The 10,808-nt window shown below is 37.0% G+C and overlaps 2 protein-coding genes across 2 annotated transcripts; one reads left to right on the top strand and one right to left on the bottom strand.

The window, feature by feature from the left end:
- The first annotated feature begins 4,651 nt into the window (after positions 1-4,651).
- LOC137249621 (protein SREK1IP1) lies at positions 4,652-6,517 on the top strand. The gene is made up of 2 exons (XM_067781284.1): positions 4,652-4,944; positions 5,015-6,517. The coding sequence occupies exons 1-2, from the start codon at positions 4,840-4,842 to the stop codon at positions 5,579-5,581; spliced, it is 672 nt and encodes a 223-aa protein (XP_067637385.1). The 5' UTR covers positions 4,652-4,839; the 3' UTR covers positions 5,582-6,517.
- On the bottom strand, positions 6,076-9,616 carry LOC137249620 (FK506-binding protein 15). The gene is made up of 2 exons (XM_067781283.1): positions 9,423-9,616; positions 6,076-9,361 (listed from the first exon to the last, which is right to left on the bottom strand). The coding sequence occupies exons 1-2, from the start codon at positions 9,476-9,478 to the stop codon at positions 7,513-7,515; spliced, it is 1,905 nt and encodes a 634-aa protein (XP_067637384.1). The 5' UTR covers positions 9,479-9,616; the 3' UTR covers positions 6,076-7,512.
- Between the last annotated feature and the right edge of the window lie 1,192 nt (positions 9,617-10,808).

Below are 10,808 nucleotides of genomic sequence, written 5' to 3'. Positions count from 1 at the left end.
TGTCAGTTGGGTGAAATGTCAGATATTAAAACCTGCAGGCAAAGTTGCCAACACCTTTAAACAAAAGCCCAGAAGCAAAGTTATTTTAGGTATATGCTTTTATCGTTTTGGGTACGTGCTTAAAGCCCTCTGATGATTTTTAGTGCATCGGTAGTTGCAACCTACTCCTATGGAGTAAATTGCCTTGCGTTCTATTAGTGCACCATTAACAATTTCCGCGTAAAATATGAAATTTTCCTCGCGTTCCGATGAACAGTGATCCAGATACCGGTAAAAATTTAACATAAAGATATTAACGAAAAACCGAAAAATGTTTCGGAGTGCTCCGAAACCGGAGGTAGGATCCATAGTAGTTTTGTGTAGAACACCTTTCTGCATTGGCGGCCTTCTGCCGCGCTTATTTTTTTATTTTTTATTTTTATTTATTTATCAGTCTACAAATTAAACAATTATACAGACCAAATATACCGACACTTAATTCTCAGATGTAATACACGATATAAACAACATAAGCAGTCATCAATTTTAAAGTAATATTTAAACAGTATTTGATTAAACGCTTGACAATTTCAATTAAAAACTTAGAAGTAAGCAAAAGTTAAAACGTTGTAAATATGTTAAAATGTACTCATGAAGGAGCTATTAAATAATAATTTATGAAATTGACAATAAAGCAAATTAATAGTAGATAAAATATATACAGAATAGAATTTATACAGAGTAAATTTGATTGCATACATATAAAAATAATGATCACAACGAAATTTTGCAAACAAGTTTCAAGTAACTGATACTTCATATTTTAAACAGAGGGTTTAACGGTATATCACGGTTTAGCGTTCTTTGCTTCATTTCGAATTACAAATTTAATGTAGTTAAAAGGTATTTTTTAATACCAAGAAACGAGTCGCAGACGTCTAAATTTTTACAGTGTTTATTAAAATCACGACATAAACAGCGAAGTGGTTCGAGCATTTCATAATTCGACCTGCATGTAGCTACAAAAATTGATTGAATAATTATCCTTGGTGGGTCCAACACCGGTTCGGAGATCAAAACTATATCCACGCAAGACACTTATGTTCAGAATTTTTTTTGTGAGAGCCCCAAATACATCAAAATTACAACAATCACATCAAAAGTTTTTCATTGGATTATTGTTGTCGAGGTCGATACGCATCTTTTGAAATCTCTCCCTCGATATTTTTGGACGCGTATTAGCAATGTGTCATGTTTTCATATAGAATTTCAGATTCGCGATGCTGGATCCAAAACGCGTCTTCTGATACATCTCGATATGCTTTCGTATGGAATTAACAAAATGTTATTTCTGTCATCGGAAGCAAACTTCTTGGTAATTCTTTACGACAGCATGACACTGCTAATATGCGTTCAAAAATATCGAGAGAGGTATGTGTTCTCTGTAAATAATGAAAGGCTTCTTATCGGCTGTGCATACATACCTAATCGTGGAGTTGACTTCTCTGGCTTTATTGAATTTCTCGAGCCTCTACTTATAAGCTATGATAATATAATCATCGCTGGGGATTTCAACTCCAACCTTCTCGTCGACTCAACTCTAAAGCTAAGTATGGAGTCTCTTGGACTTTTTTCCACCAATTTAACTTCACCTACACACTTTACTGACTCAAATTCTTCTTTGCTGGATTTATTTTTTGTGAATGATCCCCTAAAATTGCTCCACTACGATCAATTGTCGGCATCTTGCTTTTCAAAACACGATCTGATATTTCTTAGTTACAACTTTCAAACGTCACACATTCAATGTTCCTTTACGTATCGTGATTTTCGAAGCATAGATTACAGTTCCCTTAATGCAGCGGTGGAGTCGGTCGAATGGAGCTTGATTCGTACGCTGACATCGGTCGATGATCAGGCATCATTCCTACAGAACCATATTATTAGGCTTTTCGACAACCATGTGCCAGTGAAACTCAAGGCTGCTACACACAATAATACCCCTTGGTTTAGTGCCAATCTAAAACACTTAATTCACCAGCGTAACCTTGCTTACTCACGATGGAGAAGATACAAAACCCTGGAGGCTCACAACTGCTTCAAAGCAGCTAGGATCGCTGCAAACAAAGCCATTAGGTCAGCTAAGCAGAGATTTTATAATAACAAGTTTAGTGCTGCTTTGAGTTCGAAGGAAACCTGGAAGTCGATTAAACATATTGGTATCGCAAAATCCAAATGCGATATTTCTGTCGTCCCTGATGTAGACATTAACGAGATAAATATAAATTTTGTAAATCTGCCAATCTCAACTGACAATATATGTGCTGACAATTATTGTATTCGCGCTAATGTTGATTTTGGTCCTCTTGAGTTTGCTAGTGACGATGATTGTGATGTCGTTGAAGCCATTCTTTCAGTAAAGTCTAATGCTATGGGGTTCGAAGGTATATGTCCGAAATTTTTAGAAATAATTCTTCCTAAAATTCTTCCTCACTTAACCTACTTGGTTAACTCTGTGCTGACGTCCTGTGTATTTCCCAAATGTTGGAAAGTTGCTAAGGTAATCCCAATCCCAAAGCAAAACAAGGAGTATAGACCTATAGCTATTCTGCCTTTCCTTTCCAAGGCCGTCGAACGAATTTTGAATTGCCAGATAAATACTTATGTGCAGGATAATAACCTTCTCACAGATTCCCAGTCTGGATTCAGGTCAAATCGTAGCTGTAAAACGGCGCTCCTATCGGTGATAGAGGATATTCGAGAACAAGTTGACAAAAATTTTACTGCTTTCCTGACTCTTCTCGACCATTCAAAAGCGTTTGACTCGGTCGACCACACCGTTCTCTGCAAGAAGCTGGACAACCTATTTAATTTCTCCAACTGTGCAACAGCCCTAATCAGATCATATTTGGCCGACCGAACTCAGGCAGTAAGTGTTGGTAGCAGTAAGTCTGACTTCGTCAGTGTTTTAAGAGGAGTCCCACAAGGCTCAATCCTTGGTCCCCTGTTATTTTTTTTGTATACAAACGATTTGCCTGGTTTTCTAAAGTATTGTAATATTCACATTTATGCTGACGACGTACAATTGTATATGTGCTGTCCTAGTGATCATACCAGTTCATGTATTAATAACTTAAATTACGATCTGTGTCCTAAGAAGTCGAAATGTATAGTCATTCATAGAAGGTCACTAGATAAAAGTGGAATGGAAAATTTAATTTTAGACAACACTATCATAGAATACGTTGACACGGCAAAAAATCTAGGTGTAGTTTTTAACAAAACCTTGACATGGAAAGATCACATCTTCCGCACAGTGGGAAAAGTGTATGGGATGCTTCGTACACTCTGGCTTATACAATATTTTACTCCGTTGCATATTCGTCTACTAATAGCAAAAGCGTACTTAATACCTACGCTCCTTTATGGTTGTGAGGTTTACTCTAATTGTGACTATGTATGTAATAGGAAACTTAATGTTGTTTATAACAACATTGCTAGATACGTCTATGGGTTGAAAAGACTTGACCACGTCTCTCATCATGCTTACAGGTTGCTAAACATTTCATTCGATAACCTTATTAAACTTAAAATGATCACTACGCTACATAAATTAATATATATGAAGGAACCTGACTATCTGTATCAGAGGCTAAATTTTCTCCAGTCGTCTAGATCTGTTCTCCTTACCCACTTCAGACATCGTATGCCAATATCTGATCGCCAGTTCTTCATTACTTCCATACGTCTTTGGAACTCGCTCCCTTCTAGACTTAGGCTTATAAGCAATGCTCTGCTCTTCAATAAAGAATTAACAAGTTTCTATAATAACCTAGACAATTAAAATACTGATTTCTTCTAAGCAAATGTACTCTATCATTCGTTTATTTTATTTTTTTTACTATTTATTAAATATATTATTTATTGTAACCTTTTCTTAGCCATAGTCATTAGCTTTAAGATTCAAGTTTAAATTGTTCCTATTTTATGCCGACTAGCACTATAAAATAATTTTTGCCAAATTGTTGTGCTGGGATGAATTGCCAAATAAATACAAATACAAATATCAAACGGCCCGTCTTGAAATCAGTATTAATAATTCGAAGGCGGAAAATAAAAATTTTAACTCGTTCAAAAGATATTATCGAAAAACCGAAAAAAGACCCGCGGGTACCTCCGAAACCGGGGGTGGTATCCATGGTGTTTTTGCGCAGAACACCTTTTTGCGTTGGCGGCCTTCGGCCGCGCTTGTAAAAAATTACCTTGGGTGGCTCCAAAACCAGTTTGGAGACCAAAACTATATCCGCGCAAAACTCTTATGTTCACAATTTTTTTTGTGGGTACCACAACATTACAACAACTACATGAAAATCGTCACCTTCAACTGCAAATATCTTCTTTTCCGCCTTCGGATTATTGTTCTCGTCTTTTGACACCCCTCTCGATATTTTTTGAAGCGTATTAGCAGTGTCATGCGGTCGTAAAGAATTACCAAATTCTTACCTTACGTTTTCGGATTCGCGATCATGAGCCGGAACCACGTCTTTTGACATTCCATGACTCCGCTGACGGAAACAATGTTGCTGTTCGCTGAACGCGTCATATGTAAACGGTTCTTAATGCATATAACTGCGAAAACTGACCACTGTGCGACTACCGACTCAAATGCAACACTTTTTTTTATTTTTTTTCTGTGCGGCAAGAAAATTTGTTGTTTACCTGGCAATGAAAATAAGGTTAAGCGGAAAACTTAATGGACGTGACAGAAAAAATTGAATAACATTACAATCCCAAGCTTACAGCAGCATAAAAGCAATAAATAAGCAATTGGAATACATACCAAGTGACCACAAATTCACGATGAGCTTCCCACTGACGAACCCCAACAAGGAGACGATACGAGCGGTGTGCAAAAAATGTGGATATGCAGGACATTTGACTTATCAATGCCGGAATTTTCTTAAGGTAAGAAATTCTAGAATATATCGAACATCAATGCATATAAGCGTTTGACAAATCATTGTCCTCTCAACAGGTTGACCCCAATAAGGAAATCGTGCTAGATGTATCCAGCACCAGTTCGGATTCTGAGCTGGATTATCTAACCCCCTTGACTGAGCTACGCATGAAAGAGCTGAAAGAAAAAGAAGCAGAACTGCTCAAAACGAGCAAAAGTGAGAAAAAACTTAAAAAGTCTAAAAAATCGAAAAAGAAATCTAAAAAAAAGAAACCATCAACCGATAGAAAACGCAAGAAGGGTAAAAAGGGTGGTAAAAGTAAGAAACACAAAAAACATAAAGAAACCTCAAGCTCGAGTGAGAGTAGTAGCAGTAGCAGTAGTAGTAGCAGTAGCTCTGATTCTAGTAGTAGCGAGGAATCAGAAACTGAATCTGATTCCAGCGACAATGAAGAATCGCCTACCAGCAGTGAAGCCGGCGGCGATGACCAGTATGGACGCAAGAAAAAGAAGCAAGGAAAATATAAGCGTAAAGCCCCTGATACGCCAGCATTGAGACGCAAGAAAACGAGTGTGAAGCGTAAAAGGCATCGTGCTTCAGCGCATCCATCCAGTAGTGAAGAGGATGAGACAAGCTCTGATTGAATAAATGTTTAAACATAAGTATGTACTTGGCAGGCTGTATGGTGAGTGTTTTCATTGGTTATTACCTTTATATGTACATACTAGTACATATTTTATTAGAAAGGCATTTAGAATATTTAAAGTTATCGTATAAGCAATTGAAAGCGTTAACACCATACATACATATGTACATACAAACTCAAGTTGTCCTCAGTTAAAGCCGCTGTAGATTTAAGAAGCCTAACAGAACAGGTATTAACGTTATATATATAAATACATACGTACATATATGTAGATATTAGCATACCCACTGCCCGATACTACATACTTACATTTTTAGTTCATAGCTAAACATTATGTTTCAAACCTTTTTTAAAGCAACACAAGATGTTAATTAGGATTGCAATTCTTATTTAAACTTACCGTTGATTGTATTAAAAATAATGTTCATACACATGTACGTAATGTGAAAATGTTTAATCGCAATATATGATTAGTTGAATTATGTTTCTCAGCGAAAATATAGCTTTATTATTATAATTAAACATTGTAATACAAAAACATTCTTAAATAATTGCTGAAATTCATATTAAAGCCTTGACTCTCAAATCATGAAAAAGTTGAGGGCATTTGAAAAAATGTACCATTCAAAATTTGTATGGAAACCCATTTTCTAAAACAACTAAACATTTTTCTAATTTTGCATGCGTTCAACTTTGTTAGTGTGTAACTAAAAGATCACACACATTTATATTCAGCTTGTAAGCAGTGAGCTGCTCATTTCGAAAATAATAAAGAAAAACGAGTTATGCTATCGAAAATCATTCTTTGCATACCCTAGGTGCAGTTATACTAGCTTTGGAGTATGCTTGTCAGCCAATCGAAAGCATCAAGAGCGACCAAAACTTTCTCCAACCCTTGAATCCATAATCTTTCCAGTTCTTGCGCTTAGCCACACTCAATGGGCGGGAGCAAAATGTCATTAAAATATTTTAATGGGAGTCCAAGGAAACTGGTAGATTCAACAGGGTTGGAACATAGTTAAGTTGCTGTTACACGCGTCAGTTGCGCATTACAATGGAAAATGTTGTGGATGTGATATTTAGAACACCCCACAAGCCTTGATCGTTCTAGTTATTATAAATATCACATGCCACATATGATGTGCGGGATCGTGCTAGACAGCAGCATCATTAACATGTTCTACCGTTTTCTACTGGATATTGGAGACAAATATCTTGCAGCGCAAGCCGAACTCTGTTTTCCAATATGTTCAGCCGTCTTGAACTTCTATATTCATTATTGCATATTAAGACACTATGGTGCATCCATAATTTATCCCCGATTTAAAAAAAAAGCGAGATGATGAGACACGCCGGAGGTTTGGGGGAGTGTTTTCGGTAGTCCTTTGCCGGATATAGATCCGGTATGTTTCTGAACAGCTTCGAATATTTTGGATCAACTCATCCGCTCCTCAATAAGGCACGCAGGATAAAAAATACCATTCCTTCCAGATTAATTTTAATATCCGCTCAGATAACCATGCAATAAACATGCCACTCAACGGAGGCGTTGGATTTTGAGGTTCTTATTGGGATTACCGAACTTTTACTGTCTCAAAATCGTCTACCACAATTAGTTCATATTAATACAGTTTGAGCTATTTTCTTGCGTATGTCGGATCTGTTAAAATTCCCACGCCTACCTTACGGATAAGCTGGGATCTCCATTCAGCCACATATTTTTAGGAAGAGTTGCTATGAAGGATAATCTTATATTCTTACAATAAGAATAAGATAAAAACAAGAACTGATATTAAACATAATATTTTTTTATAAAAATTAAATTGGTTAATGAGCTTTCAAAGCATTACGGCATTTTTACATTTTCATTTTATACATTCCAATACAATCAATTTAAAGATTCCACCAAAAATCAAAAATACGATTTCCTTATTTTTTTAATTCATCCATAGCTCTGAGCGTTTCTTCTCGTATAGTTTTACCAACAATAGCTATTATGGCATTTTTTTGCATTGGCACGATATTTTCTAATTTAATAGCTAAATTCGCATATAAATTATTCATAGTTTTTTTCAATACTGTTTCGATTTGCTTTTCAATAGGAAGTTTCGGATTCGAATAATCATCCTCAATCGCAGCTTCGTGGCGGCTTTTATGATTTTCACGTATCACCATTTCTGACCTTGATTTCTCGTCTAATTCGAGCTGCAATTTCTGCTTTTGCGCGCGCAACTCTGCTATCAAATCATTTGCTTTCATCTCCATGTGCTTGCATTCCTCGTATTGCTGGCGCTGCACAATGCATTCCTTATTCGATTCGGCGAGCTGATGCCGCAAATCACATTCTAATTTCTCTTTATCGATTAAACGTTTTTGATATGACTTTATTTCCACCTCGAGATGTTCGTTTTTGGCAATTGTCTTTGCTAACATATCTTCATCGTCGTCTAAACGTGTTTGATGTGATTTTAATTCTATATTCTTTAAAGCTAAATCACGTTCCCATTGTTCGAGTTTCTCGTGCAGTGAAGCGCGCTGACGCAACAAATCGCCAACTAAACGTTCTAAGCTATCGATATTGTTAAGATTGACTGCCGCCAGCTCGGCGCTGTACATTTGCAATATTTGTTCACAGCTGGGTGTGGGTGTATTGTGTGGATTTTCTTCAATTGCTTGGCGCAAACGGCGGTTCTCTTTCTTGAGCTCTAGCACTTTTTCTTCAAGCTCTATCAGCTCATCTTCTTTATGACCTGACTTAGCAACGGCGCTTGAGCGCAGCAAATCTATTTTATCCAGTACTTTATCAACTTTGCTCTCTAATTTTCCCACATTCATGCGTAGCTCACAGTTATGCGTACGATTTTCAGTAAGCATCATTTGCATAAATTGTGATTCAAATGCACCAACTGCTGCAGCGGGCTGTGCAACGTAACTTAATTCGCTTACAGGCAAAACTTGCGGTTTGGCCAATGCTCTATTACTGTTGCGCGGTGTTGGTTGGTGTTTGTGATGCGTTGGCGCCAATGCCATGCGCGTAGATATAGTTTCAGTGTCTGACGAATCGGTCGCATCTACGCTACTTTGCACATGAGGTGGCAGTGGTGGTAGTTTTGGTAGCGCTTGTCCACCCATTTTGGTCATGCGTGTAATAAGCGCCGACTTTGTTGGTTTATTAGCAATAATTGGTGGTTTCTCAATGACTTCTATAATTTTTAACTGCCTACTTTTGCACAGTTCGGATTTCTCATCGGCCACATATTCACTATCTGTAGTTAATTCTTGACTTGCCGTCTTCTGCTCATCGTCGGTTTTAACTTCAATTTTCAACTCATTTAGTTTTGCAACAAATTCTTCAGTGTTCGCATCCGCATCGAAATAAATACTCCAACATAAGAAGTCGTCATCATAGAACTGTAAATAGTTATTCCGTCGATGTACTTGCGGCATATCAGCGCGCAGCGAGCAAGTGCTAAGCACATTCAACTTAGCTTTGTAGATGATAATGCGGCAATCTTTTTCAACATTTTGCAATAACGCCACACCTACTTTGCCTACAGGCACTCCTCCTTTGTAAGCTTGTGCTACCTTTGCCAACAACGTCTGCCATGCCTGCACTGTTGTAATGGGGCTGGTGGTCGTGGTAGCTCCCATCAAGTTTTTGCTGGTGGTTGCAGGGCTTTTTAATTCTGTCACCGTCATAGGTTGATATTTTAACGAATCTTTCTGTTCGACACCTTGGTTTTCATGCTCAAAGAGATGGCCCAAATTTGTGTTGTGTCTATGGAGAAAAAAAAAAAACAAATCCCTTATCTCGTAATTTTCTGTATCGTCTCACTTACCTCTTTAACGCCCCAAAGAAGTTTTCATCTGCTTTTGTTTCTAAATCGAAATCCATTTTTAATTCATTATTTTTGATCACAACTACTAAAATTTAAGAAAAATACTATACAGTTTTAATTTAATGCGGAATGCGTGCAAAATTGCCAAAAAAATTATATTTGATCAGCTGGAGTTCGAAACAAATAAACAGCGTTTGGTGTTGCCAGATGGAGAGATTTCTCAATTAGAAAATTTGCTAAGCATTCTGCGACTTGGTACTTTTTTACTTCAGATCACAACTGCTAAAACTCGTCCAAAAATATCGGCAGAGGTGCAAAAGACGCGCTTTCGGAGAATATTTTGAATAAGGTGCCGCGATTTTCCAACATTTTTTTTTCGAGGGGTGGAGGGGGTTCTATAAATTACAAAATTATCATCCGCAACTCTAGAAAACTCTGCGTTAAGAAATATAAGCTTTTTAATTTCCAAATTTAGTAAAATTTCAACTTAAGTCCTGCACTTAAAATTCGGGTCGCACATGTCGATAGCGGTATCAAAAGACGCGTATTTGTGTCAAGATTAAGAATCCGAAAGCAGAAACTATATTTTTTCTATCTCGTTTAAAAGTTATTCGCGGAAACCCGTCGATACTATTGTCGATTTTTTCGTTGTTGCAATTAAACAAACGAAAACATATGAAGGTGGTGAATAGTGTTGCCGGCTCCGCAACAATATCTTTTTATCTAGGTAGAACATTATAAGGTGGTCGCACGTCGAAATAAATGCAAACAAACATACACTATCAATGTATTTTGTTTTTGTAATTCTCTGAATAATTTGAAATTAATGTATTTAATTTACCGAAACGATAGATTTTTAAGTAAATATTAAATTTTTTTATGATAAGAATGTAGAAAAAGGGTCTTAAGTGCAGAATACATACATTTATCAAAAAAAAAAAAAAAAAAATAAAAAATTGGACTTTATAGAGATTTTTTATGATGATTCCAACGGTATATTTCTTTTTTGGTGCAAATGAAAGGTTTGGGGGTAATTCCATGTCAAAAGGCGAAATTATGAATTTTTCAAACAAAATATTGTTGTTGTTGTATTAACGATAAAGACACTCCCCGAAGGCCCTGGGGAGTGTTATTGATGTTGATAGTCCTTTGCCGGATATAGATCCGTCACGCTCCGGTAACAAAGCACTATTAAGGTACTAGTCCGACCATCTCGGGAACGATTTACATGACTACATTAAACCTTCAGGCCATCCCTCCCTCCCCACCTCCTAGTTCCATGAGGAGCTTGGGGTAGCCAGAGCCTCGTCTGTTAATGGAAACGGGATTCGGCGCTGGTAGGTGAGGTTGACAATTGGGTTGAAGAAGCTATATATTGCGCTGGCA

This window comes from Eurosta solidaginis, chromosome 4, assembly GCF_040869045.1.
Source record: "Eurosta solidaginis isolate ZX-2024a chromosome 4, ASM4086904v1, whole genome shotgun sequence".
Classification (NCBI taxonomy): Eukaryota; Metazoa; Arthropoda; class Insecta; order Diptera; family Tephritidae; genus Eurosta; species Eurosta solidaginis.
Note: the sequence above shows the minus strand (reverse complement) of the source record. Positions and strands in the feature narration are given on the sequence as shown.